The 15398-nt window shown below is 36.1% G+C and overlaps 1 protein-coding gene across 1 annotated transcript; it reads right to left on the reverse strand.

Moving 5' to 3' along the window:
- Positions 1–302: 302 nt before the first annotated feature.
- LOC111896372 (vegetative cell wall protein gp1) lies at positions 303–2537 on the reverse strand. The gene is made up of 3 exons (XM_023892374.3): positions 2482–2537; positions 769–1801; positions 303–683 (listed from the first exon to the last, which is right to left on the reverse strand). Exons 1-3 carry the CDS (start codon positions 2530–2532, stop codon positions 499–501), a joined length of 1269 nt encoding a protein of 422 aa, XP_023748142.1. The 5' UTR covers positions 2533–2537; the 3' UTR covers positions 303–498.
- Between the last annotated feature and the right edge of the window lie 12861 nt (positions 2538–15398).

Here is a 15398-nt window from a genome sequence, read left to right on the forward strand (position 1 = left end):
CCGAATCAATGACAAAACAACTTACATCTTATATAAAGAAATAGGCAACAAAACAAAACTAGACAACTAATCCACTCTCAACAAACTATTAACTAAATATTAACTAAATTACAATATTGCCCTTCGTGTATAAATTACAAAGATGACCTTGTTTTTCATTAATGCATACAAAATTGCCACAAAGTTCATTTGTTCTTTATATATTATTATTATTATTTTCGATAACTGTTTTATATATCAGTAAACTGTTTTGATCAATGTGACTTAAAGTGTTAATATTATGACTTTGTAACGACTTTTACTTCAAACCAAATAAAAGTTTTATAATAACGCAATAACGCATACATTCATTAATGAAAATACTCATGCTTTTCATATATCCGCATGTAGATATATATCAGAATCCAAAACCAAGTTATTTTAACATCCATTAATTACCAAACATAATTTTATTGATCCCTTCATATAATCGGGAAACTAATATAAAGCAGAAGGCCTTCAAGGGCACATAGTTCTTCCAGCGAGAGTTTTCATATCAGTGTAGCACGGACCACACATCTCTCTATTTCCATATTGTCCAGGTGGAACACAATTGCAACGATGACAACACGCCATGCAACTTCGGTGGCATCTTTCTTGCTTCGCGTCTAACTCGCACCTTAACTCGCATGATGAAAAACATTCTACAAGATATGATTACAGATTATTAAACATATGTTTTGTAGCTCATGATTGAATGAAAATGTTAGTCGTTAATTATACCAGTACCTTCTGAATTTAATGGTGGCTTGCTGCCCATCGGTGGAGCATCGTTGCAAGGTGGTGGTGTGGTGGGGATAGGCGTGGCAGGGTAATATGGTTGAATACTTGGTGAAGGACTTATATATGGAGGGATGATAGGTGAAATGGGAGATGGCGGAGTGATTGGTGGTGGGAGAAAGGGCGGTGGTGTCTTTGATGGATTCGGAGATGGTGGAGTGATCGGCGGTGGCGTCTTGGGTGAATCGGGAGATGGTGGAGTTGAATTAGTAGGCGGTGGGGGTGGGGTGCTACAAGGTGGCGACGGTGGCATAGCGGGAGGTGGAGTGTTGATTGGATATGGAGATGGTGCAGGTGGTGGCGTCACTGGACTAGGTGGAATGAGGGGTGAATATGGAGGCGGTGGAGATGTCGGTGTTGTCGGAGATATTGGTGCTATACCAGGAGCCGGTGTAGGAGAAGGTGGATATGGAAACGGTGGAACTGTCGGTGGTGTCACTGGGGATGTCGGTGGTGCTACACGAGGAGCTGGTGTAGGAGACGGTGAAGGGTTGGGTGCATATGGAGGCGGTGGTATCACCGGAAATGTTGGTGGAACACCGGGTGGCATTTTGGGTGATGGTGGAATTGCCGGTGTCCCTGGAGGTGGTGGAGATCCTGGTTTATAAGGAGGTGGAGTGTTTATATATGGTGGAAGTGTCGGTGGTTTCACCGGTGAAGGTTGTGGTGCTACACCAGGTGGGTTAGATGGTGGAGTGGTGGGTGGATACGGAAGAGGTAAAGATGGCGGTGGTGGAGTTGTGCTAGGTGGTGTTGCCATAGGTGGGCAGGCTGACACCGGTGGGGGAGGGGTGGGTGAATAAGACGGTGATGGAGTAGGTGCAGGTACAGGTGGGTTTGGATTCGGTGGTGGAGGTGGATAAATTGGCGGAGATACGATGGGTGATGGTGGTGGTGTGTTGTCACATTCTGGGTAAACGGCGGGTGGTGATGTTGGTGTCAAAGGGAGTGGTAGTGGAGAAGCAAAACCGAAATGGGTAACCTATAATATACAAATTAAAAAATTATTGACTTTAAATAAATTATCATTTAAAATGCTATTAGTTCGTATAATATAATTAAGGTTAAACATGTTTTCATATTTAAATATAAACTAAATATGCATATTGTACAAACATCCATGCATATGTTACAACCAAATAGAGCATCTGTATGTAATATAACAGAAAATTGAAAATATGCAATCGTGATGTAATTGATATAACTATAAAAATGCTAGTATGCAATAACATATGTTTTTGCCAAATCTATGAAATTACAAAATACGAAAAAAAATTATTATTATTTTATCTGTTTTGCCCCGATTATGACAATTCATCATTGTTTTAGTATACCTTGCAATTAATTTTATACATTGTGCATGAAATTTGTCCATTGTTTAGTGAATTTACACAAATAGTCATTGAATGAAATATCCAAACGTGATTTAACAATCTCATATCCATATGAACAGTTACTTTAGAAACTTAAAATGTAGACATTATGCATAATAATGTTTATGTTATGCGAATGAAACCTAACAAAACTTGCCAATTGACCTTGTACGTTATGCATTGAAGCTTGTATGTTATGCAAATGAAAGTTACACATTATAAAATTAGTACATAATCATTTGATGAAAATACAAAATGTACATGATTAAAGAGGGTAAAAGAAACTTACAGAAGTTGCAACCAAGAGAAAAGAGGCCAAAAGGAAGCAATGAGACTCCATGGCTATGAAAGTAATGAATGAGTGAAGATTGGGATGATTCGAATGAAGGTGATTTCGTTATGTATATATACAAGAAAAAAAGCCAGTAAAAAGCTTTTACTATGGCTATAAATGGTTACAACTTCAAAAAAGTATGAAATTTCAAGTTTTTTTGCTTTTAGACTCCCATACCCTTTAAGATGTGAATTTTATTTATTTGATAGAAACAATATTATCGGAGCTTGACGTTAATTAGATCATTAAAATTGTCATACATTTAGAGGATAATGAATTAATGATTGCATAGAATTTATGTAGTAAAGATTTGGATATAAATATTGGGGAAAAAGATCCTTCTATTAATTAGAGTGAACTATTCCTTCTGGGAATTAATTTACAATCACCAAAATTATTTTGTTAAAATCCAATCGTGAGGTTAAAATGTATTTACATGTATTTTAGACAAAAGATTTTAATCATTGTGTATAGGATTAAATGTAGGAAAATAAATATAGATTCTCTATTTGTATATTATAAAGATATACTTATTTTTTTCTATTAAAAAACTTTTTTTTTTCTATTTAATTATACTACTAGAAAAATGCAATTTACCTATAAAAATCACCTAGGGAAAAAAAACAAGTTATTCTTGATGTGTTGATTATGGTGCAAAAGCACTCAATTTGATTTTCAATTGCAAGAAAAACAAGTTGAAATGGATGTGTGATTAGTTGATTGCAAATAAAACTACATGAAATGAATGTGCAGCAAAAACAACTAAAAGAAAAAAAATGGCAGCCATTTTAAGACATTTGAATAACCTGCTTGGTAATCCGCCAAATAGTTCTTAGACCATCTACAATAGAAGTTGTATGAGCCATTTTAAGACATTTGAATAACCCGCTTGGTAATCCGCCAAATAGTTCTTAGACCATCTACAATAGAAGTTGTATGAGAGTTTAATGGAATAAGTGTTAATATAATATAAAGGAGAGGCAGTGTGGAGTTGAATGACCATTGAACGGTATAATGGAATTGTAATTGAAAATTTATGAATTTTTAAGAATTAAAGTGAATGTTTATATTCTCTTTCCTAGTTGGCAATCCATATAACTCTCCATGAGTTTAATCCATTAGAAATGGCCTTAGCATTATGTTTTTGTTAGACACTTATAATGTATTTGGCTATTTTAATGTACTCGACAATTTTTGTTATAATGAATATTATTTTTTGTGGTTGAATACGAATATAATTTTAGGTCTAATATATTGAGTTTTTCTTGCATTTGGGGGAAAAAATTTGGATTTTATTACAATTATCTCAGTTCTTTTATATAAATAAAAAATAAAATCATTTTAGTGACAGATTTTGTAACATCCTGTTTCAGATTGTCCGTGATTAGTGTTGGTGGGCCACGAGTCGGGCGCGAGAGGGTTTCGGGTTGAAGCGAGTTGCTAGAAACGTAAGGGATCTCATTACCTTTCGATATGTATGAGGATTGTGGAATCAAAGTTTTATCTTTGAAGCTATGAAAGTTTGGAGGGTTGACAAGTTAAGTCCTTAAAGTCAAGAAGTTGGCAGCGAAGTACGCTGGGCGTACGTATTCGTACGCTTAGCGTACAGATGCGCGTGTTTCTTAAGCAAGAGCCACCTAGTACGCTGGGCGTACCAGGGGGTACGCTGGGCGTACTAGGCATAGAAGAAAACCCTAATTAAGTGAAGTGTCCCTATAAAAAGAAAGAGGTGGTCTCATTTCTGGCCACCTTCCTCAGTTATTAAACCCTCTCAAACCCTAATATCCGTTCTTGAAGCTTGTGGTGGCCATGATGAGCTTGTTTGTGTTCTTGTGGACTTTTGAGAGTTAAGAAGGAGCATGGAAGGGAGTGAAGTCGAAGAGCAAGTTGTGGATCTGAGCTTCCTTGGGGCTAGAGCACCATTTGAAGGTATAAAGCTCCAAGCTTTCCCTCTCTTTTTTGTTTTGTGCATTTTAGGGTCCATTTTAGGGTTTTTAGTCCTAAGCTTGAGACTTTATGAGTTGATGCACTCCAAAGCTTAATAACCTGTCCTTTTAAGTGTATCTAGTGATGAAGAACCATAAAAATGAGATCTTGATCGTATGAATCTACCCATGCATGAGTTATGAGCATTTTGGGTTAAGAAAGTAAGAGTTTTTATGTGCTGTGACCTCATCAGCCATGCAAAGGATTAAAGTCGATAACTTTATGGAGTAAGAGATGTTAGGAAGTCCAGATCCAAGAGATAAGTTAAGGTCTTAACGGGTTAAGAACCAGAAATTGATTTAAGCAAAACTGAGAGTACGCCCAACGTAATCCTAGTACGCCCCGCGTACTAGGCTGAGGTCCCCGATCAGATTTGTGCATGCTTGAGTACGCTGAGCGTACCAAGAGAGGTACGCCCCGCGTAACCCCTCTGTTGGCTTTTGGGCTAGGTGATCTTTTGGGCTTTAAGTGTTGGGCTGGAATCCTTGTGCCTGCTTAGTGGAGCCTGTGATCAAAGAATTAAATTGATGTATTAGGCCTCATGGTGGGCTTGTCTTGTAGGGTGAGGTTGGGCCTTGGGGAAAGCCCATTTATTATTGGGCCTTGGTGGGCCCAATGGGTTAGGACCGTAATAAACTGGTAGATGGTCTATCTTTAGACCTGGTAATTGAGAAATTGGACTTAGTTCCTGATTGGGTTAATTGTGGGATTTGACGCAGAGTTAGAGGTCGGTGTTTGGCAAGCAGCATGATTGGACGTTGATTCTTCGTGCCAGACGAGTCTTCTCACTATACGTTACCTTGAGTGGTATTATGAGTTGACCAAAGGGTCTTATGTGCTATGTATGAGATTACGTGCTATGTGTTATATGTATGTTGTATGATTGTGTAGACCGGACCAGAGGGTCCAACGATATAGACCGGACCGGAGGGTCTAACGATTTAGACCGGGCCAGAGGGCCCAATGAGCTATGACTGGACCGGAGGGTCCGACGAGCTATGGGACTGGAGGGTCCCGCCGAGACATCTTGACCAGAGGGTCGAGTTTAGCCTTGAGTGGCGTATTTGTGGTATGTGGTATTTTGGGGAACTCATTAAACATTTATGCTTACAGTTGTCGTGTTGATGTCTCAGGTACTAGCGAGGACCGTGGGAAGGCGACGGCGTGACACGTACACACACCGATGGAGTTTATTATGTGTAGAGATCTTGGGATTTGTTTTGAAAACACTATTGATTATGGATTTGAAATTGTGATGTGATACATTATGTGTTTTTGAAAACGAAAAAATTATTTTGAAAATTTATGGTTTTACAGATTTCCACAAATATATCTGTCACAACAAATTGGAAAAGTCGTAGGCAGTTTGAAGTAAAATATTTTGTTGTCAATCAATAGGAAATGATTATGTAGGGAATCCGTATGTAATAATTCTGCAGGAAATCTGTACATGATATTTTATTCGGTGATCTGTCATAAAAAAAGGTTACGTATGTAATCAATATGTAAATGTAGCTGTAGGCAATCCGTAGATAAATTACCTACAGAATTTTCTGTTAGAAATTGGGGTATAGTAAGGCTTGGAATTCTGAGAATTGTGTAAAACACTTTCAGATTAAAGCATTTGGGTGGTACTCCCAATATTCTTTAATCGGATAAGACTCGGAGAGACAAAAATTTAGAATGTTTTGATGATAGTTTCGTCTGTACCAGAAAAAGTGAGACCAAAACCGAATTTATGATCTTTGTCTGAAAACTGTCATATGACAGTTTCAAACTGTCATAAACTATAAAAACCGAAATAAAACGGAAGTTTGGATAAGGTTCAAACAATGGTCAATTCTCTGAAAATATGATTTTCTGATGCATTTTTTTATATAGCAACATACCCTATATAAAAAATTTTCGCGCTGACCTGGCAGCTCGACCCCAGCCAGGGGCTCTGCCCCTTGGACCCCGCTCCTAGGGGCGCTACCCCCGGACCCCCGTTCGTTTAGGGGCTTCGCCCCTAAATGACAATGTACTTTGAAATTTTGATCAAAATTAAACAAGTGTGTACTTTACACCTTCCTTACATGTTTAATATTTATCAAAATTATCTTTGGTCAACAAAATAATTCCACTACACTTAAATAATATTGATGATAATAAATCACCAACAATTTCTATAGGCAGACTTTAGAAAATTATGTAGGTAATCCGTCATAACCAATTACCCACGAGCTATGTTCCTACAGACCTGTTTCCATAGTGAATCCATAGGTAACATGTTTTACCTATAGATTACTCACCAAATCTCTTGTGGGTAATGTGCAGTTTTCTAGTAGTCGTATAGTTTTAACATGCTCGTTTATAATTGTTTTTATTATACGATGACGTATTTTGACATGTTAGATCCAAAATACTATATTTTGAATGATAATAAAAGTTAGATAAAAAGAACATTGTAATAGGAAGAAATAAAAATATAAATCTATAACATATAAACATTAAAAATATATTACTAGCACTTGCACTTACGGTTTTAATGTGAATTAACCAAGAAAGAGTTTAAGTTGACTTGACTTAAAAAAATTATTGTTATTATTTTCTTATTTTGTAAAATTCAACAGTTGGATGGCTAGTAAATCAATAATGTCTTGAAATATAAGAGAAGTAATGAAAGTATATATATATATATATATATATATATATATATATATATATATATATATATATATATATATATATATATATATATATATATATATATATATATATATATATATATAATAAGGATTCAATGGTTTGATATTATCTTCTTTTTGTTTTATTTATTGGGTGTAATTCTCATATTTTCATTTGTGATAGATATTTTTTGTACTTTTAAATATAACTTATCAAATAAAAATATTAGATGATATTTTTTTGTACTTTCATTAGCCATTTTGTGAACAAAAACTATACTTATTTCTCCGATCTCTCTAACTTTTGGAGGACTTTTTTTGCATTTTTTCTGTAATTCTAAAATAATTATGATGTAAGAACGATGACGCCTGTTTATTTGGATTGGTTGGCTGATTAAATTAGTTGAACTATCGTAAGATAACTCATTGATTTTTAAAACTATATCCAAATCTATATAAATGTTATCTATGAAATATGTTTTTTTTCGTGAAATTTTATTCATTAACATTTTTGTGAAAAAAATAATAATATATGTACTTAAAAAAAAAAAGCTGATTTATGTATTTCCTATCGCTTTAAATTACTGATGCTTCGATTTATGCTCCATTATTGTTTAAATAGTTAGATAATTTAAATAATTGTGTGATATTTTAATTAAATAATTTATGATCGAAGAAAAATATATACATTATATATTTTCGGGACCCTATATCCCTGTACATATTCAAGAATTAACAAAAAGACATCAATAAATAGTTTGAGTAACTATACGTTATCGATCAAGTTACTAAATAGATAATTACTACATAAAATTATAAAGGTTACAAGGTTAAAATTTCGTAGTAAATATGAGTAAAACTCGATCAAAATAAGGGAACACTTATCATGATGAATAAATTTGTTGAACTGGATTGACCGGAAATTAACGAGCCAACAAACAAGTCACGTGCATATTCATATCACATGCACCTAGATGCATGTGGCATACATATTGCATTATATGTTTCTCCTATTGCCGTATGGTGATGGTCACAAATTTCAGGACTTCGATTTTTTTTTTCCTTTTTATTTGTCCATGATGTGTGAAAGGAAATTACAATCTTAAGCCATTGTTTATTTAATTTAACTAGATTATGACCCGCGTAAAACACGAAAAACATAAAAATATATACATATAAAGGTATAAAAAAGTTGGCACTATAAAAAAAATATAGTAACAGAAACAGATTTAGTATTATTGGTAACATTGAAATGTCTGGAAAAAAAACAATGAAACACTTGAATATTTATAATCGTTGAAGGATCTCTTTCTAGACATAACTTTTTGTTTTATTAGTTGGACAACCGTCGTCATATATGAGTACTTTCAATCCTTTTTCACTTGTGACACGAGAAACAAAAAACATAAAACTGACAATGAGTGAAGACGGACATATGTAACGCCCGTAGATCCGAGCTAGTCAATTTAGAGACGATAAACATCAAAAATGACTTTTTGATGGAAGATTATTTAAAAGGTTTAATCTTAACTAAGTTATAATATATGTTAAAGGACTTCGTACATATAAAGAACGCCGAAATCCGAGTTATGACGAAGAAGTTATGACCTGTCGAAGTTTCGCGAAAGAACCAGCACAACAAAGTGCGACGTAAATAGTGAATTTACGTTAGAGCGATATTTGGCCTTAGCAATCTAATGAAAGTCGTAGAATATGTTAAACCGCGAGTGTGCATAAAAAGAACCTCTAAATCTGACTTTGTATGAAAAAGTTATGATTTTTCGAAGTTTCGCCTTAGCAGTGTACAACCCGAAGTTTGAATATGAGATCGAGCGATATTTAGCCGAAACAATCTAAATGAGAATTGACATCTCATCGATAGTAATGCAACGACAAAAAGACAGACGAAAACGGACGTCAGACGAAGGAGTTATGAGTTTATAACGGAGTTTTCCTGTCCCGATCTACTAAAAATAATATAAAAATAATAAATTCAAAATAAATTCAAAATTAGCCGACGGAGTCTAAATGAAAGTTGTAGCTCTTGTTTTTACCTACACGTCGACATAAAAGGTCGAAAACGAATATCGTATGCGAAAGTTATGAATTTCTGATGTTCGGGGCGCGAACCCCAAAGCTGTGTCAGTGGCCACGACGTCGAAACAGCGCCCACGACGTGGCATGTTTTTTGACACATCCTGGTGTCTGCCAGACACAACTTGCGATGACTCACGCAGTGACGACCAAGCCCACGACGTGGAAACAGTGCCCACGACGTGGAAAATGAGAAATTTGCCCTATAAATAGAAATCAAGGGCCAACCGAGTTTGGGTGCTCATTCTCTCATCTCTCACCCGTATTGCATCGATTAACGTGCAAAGAAATACCCCCAAAGCCCCGATATCATCCCGAGACCCAAAGTGAGTTCCGACGCTCCCAAGATCCTAAGAAGAAAAGAGTTTCCGAGCCGAAGCTCTATCCACGAGAAACCCGGTGAGTGAAGATATCTCGGTTTCACCAAAGAGTGACTACTCTTAGAGTCATAGTGCTGTCCGACCATCTTCTAATCAAGTGAGTGTATAGTCCCTTTCATAAACACGAGTATAATACAAGTATTGTTTGAATGTATTAAGTATATGTTTGGATGAGTGTGTGGTTACTTTCTTCTAACACATAAATATAAACTATTAGCCATGAAATATGTGCTATGCGTTATATATTATTTGTCTATTTGATGGGCTTGGAATTGATGTTTTTATACGGGTGTTAAATGATTTAAACTGTATATGTAATTTATATCTATAAATATGTTAGGTAGAACATGGGTAGATGAAATAGTTGATGTGTGTTGAAATAATGTGATAAGAGATAGGTGAGGATATAATGGTGATGATAATTAGGTGATGGATTACGAGTCCAGACAATGTTGTGGCTGCGTATTAATACGATGATAGTCTAACCCTTATTATGAATTACGAGTCCAGGCGATGTTGTTGCTGTGTATTCATGCGATGATAATCTAACCCTTATTATGAATTACGAGTCTAGACGATGTTGTGGTTGCGTATTCATGCGATGGTAGTCTAACTCTTATTATGAATTATGAGTCCAAACGATGTTGTGACTGCGTATTCATGCGATGATAGTCTAACCCTTATTATGATTTACGAGTCATGGCGATGTTGTGGCTGCGAAATCATGCGATGACACCCTAACCCTTACTAGACACATATTGAGGGAGTGATCCCCGAATTAGTATTGTCTATGTAATGTAGGCGATGATCCTTAGGAAAAGTTCTCAGGAACAAACATATAAGGAAGTAAGATGTAAGGATATGGGAGGTAAACATGATATAGGAGATGACTCTTAGGATAATATCTCTAGGGAAGGCTAAACGAAGATAATGGGGATGGGTAATTGGGTTGATTGTTTGATGACTAAATATAATAATTATATTATTGTGGGTTGAAAACCATGTAAGCTCACCAGGCTTCCAAGCCTGACCCACTCAGTTTTCTTTGCATTACAGGTAATAGCACAAGGGTATAAGTTGGTGGACTTGATGAGAGAATTTGGATTATAGATCAGTAGTTATAAATAACTGTTGTAAGGTCTATTTTCAATTGTTTATGCTTTTGGTCTGTATCGGAACATGACATCCCGAGGTTTTATTATTTAATGAAACTACATTCTCTTTGAGAAATGTTTTGATAAATGGTTATCATATTTTGTTTTTGGGACAAATTCCGCAACTATTTTCCTTAAAAAGGATTACTGTAATTTTAAAACAAAGCATAAACGAATCGGTCTTTTATGGTCGTGAAATTGGGGATGTCATAGTTGGTATCAGAGCATTAGTTTAAGCGAACTAGGAATTTGTAGGATGTCTAGACTTAAACTAAGATTGCTAAATGAAGATTGTGAGGTGAGTGTCTGCCATATTTTAAGACACGAGCACTAGTATATTTTAGGAAAGTTTCCTAAAATGCTTTTATATGCTAAATGTTATATGTTTGCCATATACGATATTATTTGTTCGGATCTATGGTCTGTTGCTGACCGGGTTTGGAGACCTTATGTGTTTAGGATTCTAAGCGTACGACTACGGTATTAGAACTAGCATGCAAACGTTTCAGAGTGATAAGGAGATTTATACGTCTGTCGTAAATAAAGATTTCTTATCTTAAATTCTCGTCCGGTATACCGAATGTCTGCTTGGGTGTACAAAACGTTATAGTGAAGACTCGTAGAGAATTGAGTAAATAAAGGAAATGAAAAGGCTTATGATAGTGAATGACACCTATCGGAAGATATCGTAAGAGTGGTATCTTGCCTTTAGAATATGTCTGATAAAATAACAAAACGTTTAGAGTAGTATGGTACGTCTGAAGTACACCTTCAAGAGACAGGATGATGGAACGGTTGGTGTAATTCTTGAAGTTGTCCCATCGTCTGGAATTTCCATCACCAACCAAGTTGAAGTAGAATTGATGATTGAAGATACGCATGGAAGAAGTCCTAGTAGAGTCTAGGAAAATTTTATGATTAATTGGGCACATTCGTATGTTTTAAATTGTTTTGAGATTTTAGTACTTGGGGACTGTGAGATAATACTTGGGACGAGTATGAGTAGGTGTGAATAATAGTAGAGATCTATACTACTGGAAGCACAGGACTCACGCTTGGATCAGGGAAAGTCACAAGGTTACCAGGAAGCCAGTGATTGGTCTCGTTTTATTCAAGTATGTCGTTACCATTGTTTCGGTAATGACTAATGAGATGATTGTTATTCCGACCCTAGTGGTCATATCAAATTTAGTCCGACTACGATGAGTTTGTTACGTAGTTTAGAGAACCAAGTTCGATGTAACATCTAACTCAAAACAGAAGATTGAAATCAATGTGATTGATAGTATCGCACCCGTTGTTAGAGGAATTGGTAGCAAGAGATGCTACATGCTAAAATGTGATTATATCACATTAGAATACGAAGGAAAGTATATTCCATTCTGGAATTTGACTCTAAGAGACTCGAGTCTAAGTGTTGCCTCATAAGATGAGAGGTCATTAGAACGTGACCCATCGGTCCGTTACAATAGATAAAGAAAATTATTTATCCTAAGAAGAAGAAGGGATCCTCAATAAGGACTTATTATGTAACTCAAAGGTTACGATTGAAAGTCCAACATAGTACGAAGAGCAGATGCAAGATTGAGCATCACGATTATTACATCGGATGGAGAGATAACGTATGGAATCATTATACAAGTCCTATTTCGTTAATGATTTCGGGACGTAATCATCCTAAGGGCGAGACAATTGTAACGCCCGTAGATCCAAGCTAGTCAATTTAGAGACGATAAACATCAAAAATGACTTTTTGATGGAAGATTATTTAGAAGGATTAATCTTAACTAAGTTATACTATATGTTACAAGGACTCCGTATATATAGAGAACGCCAAAGTCCGAGTTATAACGAAGAAGTTATGACCTGTCAAAGTTTCGTGAAAGAACCGGCACGACACAGCTCGGCGTAAATAGTGAATTTATGTTAGAGCGATATTTGGCCTTAGCAATCTAAATGAAAGTTGTAGAATACGTTAAACCGTGAGCGTGCATAAAAAGAACATCTAAATCTGACTTCGTATGAGGAAGTTATGATTTTTTGAAGTTTCGGCTTAACAGTGTACAACCCGAAGTTGGAATATGAGATGGAGCGATATTTAGCCGAAACAATCTAAATGAGAATTGAAGATCTCATCGATAGTAGTGCAACGACGAAAAGACAGACGTAAACAGACGTCAGACGAAGGAGTTATGAGTTTATAACGGAGTTTTCCTGTCCCGGCCTAATAAAACTAATATAAAAATAATATAATAAATATAAATTCAAAATTAACCGACGGAGTTCAAATCAAAGTTGTAGATCTAGTTTTTACCTACGCGTCGATATAAAGAACGTTGAAAACGGAGTTCGTATGCGAAAGTTATGAATTTCTGAAGTTCGGGGCGCGAACCCCAAAGCTGTGTCAGTGGCCATGACGTGGAAACAGTGCCCACGACGTGGCATGTTATCTGACACATCCAGGAGTCTGCGAGACCCAACTTGCGATGACGGATGTAGTGACGACCAAGCCCACAATCTGGAAACAATGCCTACGTCGTGGAAAATGAGAAATTTGCCATATAAATATAAATCAAGGGCCAACCGAGTTTGGTTGCTCATTCTCTCATCTCTCACCCGTATTGCATTGATTTACGTGCAAAGAAATACCCCCGAAGCCCCGATATCATGCCGAGACCCGAAGTGAGTCCCGACGCTCCGAAGATCCCGAGAAGAAAAGAGTTTCCGAGCCGAAGCTCTGTCCACGAGAAACCCGGTGGGTGAAGATATCCCGGTTTCACCGAAGAGTTACTACTATTAGAGCCTTAGTGCTGTCCGGCCATCTTCTGATCAAGTGAGTGCATAGTCCCTTTCATAAACACGAGTATAATACAAGTATTGTCAGAATGTATTAAGTATATGTTTGGGTGAGTGTGTTGTTACTTTCCTCTAACTCATAAATATAAACTATTAGCCATGAAATACGTGTTGTGTGTTATATATTATTTGTCTATTTGATGGGCTTGGAATTGATGTTTTTATACGGGTGTTTAATGATTTAAACTGTATATGTAATTTGTATCTACAAATATGTTAGGTAGAACATGGGTAAATGAAATAGTTGATGTGTGTTGAAATAATGTGATAAGAGATGGGTGAGGATATAATGGTGATGATAATTAGGTGATGAATTACGAGTCCAGGCAATGTTGTGGCTCCGTATTCATACAATGATAGTCTAAACCTTATTATGAATTACGAGTCCAGGCGATGTTGTTCCTGTGTATTCATGCGATGATAGTCTAACCCTTATTATGAATTATGAGTCCAGACGATGTTGTGGTTGCGTATTCATGCGATGATAGTCTAACTCTTATTATGAATTATGAGTCCAGGCGATGTTGTGGCTGCGTCTTCATGCGATGATAGTCTAACCCTTATTATGATTTACGAGTCCTGGCAATGTTGTGGCTGCGAAATCATGCGATGACACCCTAACACTTGCTAGACAAATATGGAGGGAGTGATCCCCGAATTAGTATTGTCTATGCAATGTAGGCGATGATCCTTAGGAAAAGTTCTTAGGAACAAACATATAAGGAAGTAAGATGTAAGGAGATGGGAGGTAAACATGATATAGGAGATGACCTTTAGGATAATATCTCTAGGGAAGGTTAAACGAAGATAATGGGGATGGGTAATTGGGTTGATTGTTTGATGATTAAATATAATAATTATATTATTGTGGGTTGAAAACCAAGTACGCTCACCAGGCTTCCAAGCCTGACCCACTCAGTTTTCTTTGAATTAAAGGTAATGGCAAAAGGGTATAAGTTGGTGGACTTGACGAGAGAATTTGGATTATAGATTAGTAGTTATAAATAACTGTTTTAAGGTCTATTTTCTATTGTTTATGCTTTTGGTCTGTATCGGAACATGACATCCAGAGGTTTTATTATTTAATGAAAATACATTCTCTTGGAGAAATGTTTTGATAAATGGTTATCATATTTTGTTTTTGGGATAAATTCCGCAACTGTTTTCCTTAAAAAGGATTACTATGATTTTAAAACAAAGCATAAACGAATCGGTCTTTTATGGTCGTGAAATTGGGGATGTCACAGTTGGTATCAGAGCATTAGTTTAAGCGAACTAGGAATTTGTAGGATGTCTAGACTTAAACTTAGATTGCTAAATGAAGATTGTGAGGTGAGTGTCTTCCATATTTTAAGACACGAGCACTAGTATATTTTAGGAAAGTTGCCTAAAATGCTTTTATGTGCTAAATGTTATATGTTTGCCATATATGATATTATTTGTTCGGATCTATGGTCTGTTGCTGACCGGGTTTGGAGACCTTATGTGTTTAGGATTCTAAGCGTACGACTACGGTATTAGAACTAGCATGCAAACGTTTCAGAGTGATAAGGAGATTTATACGATTGTCGTAAATAAAGATTTCTTATCTTAAATTCTCATCCGGTACACCGAATGTCTGCTTGGGTGTACAAAACGTTATAGTGAAGACTCGTAGAGAATTGTGTAAATGGAGGAAATGAAAAGGCTTATGATAGTGAATGACACCTATCGGAAGATATCGTAAGAGTGGTATC

This window comes from Lactuca sativa, chromosome 4 (genome assembly GCF_002870075.4).
Source record: "Lactuca sativa cultivar Salinas chromosome 4, Lsat_Salinas_v11, whole genome shotgun sequence".
NCBI lineage: Eukaryota > Viridiplantae > Streptophyta > Magnoliopsida > Asterales > Asteraceae > Lactuca > Lactuca sativa.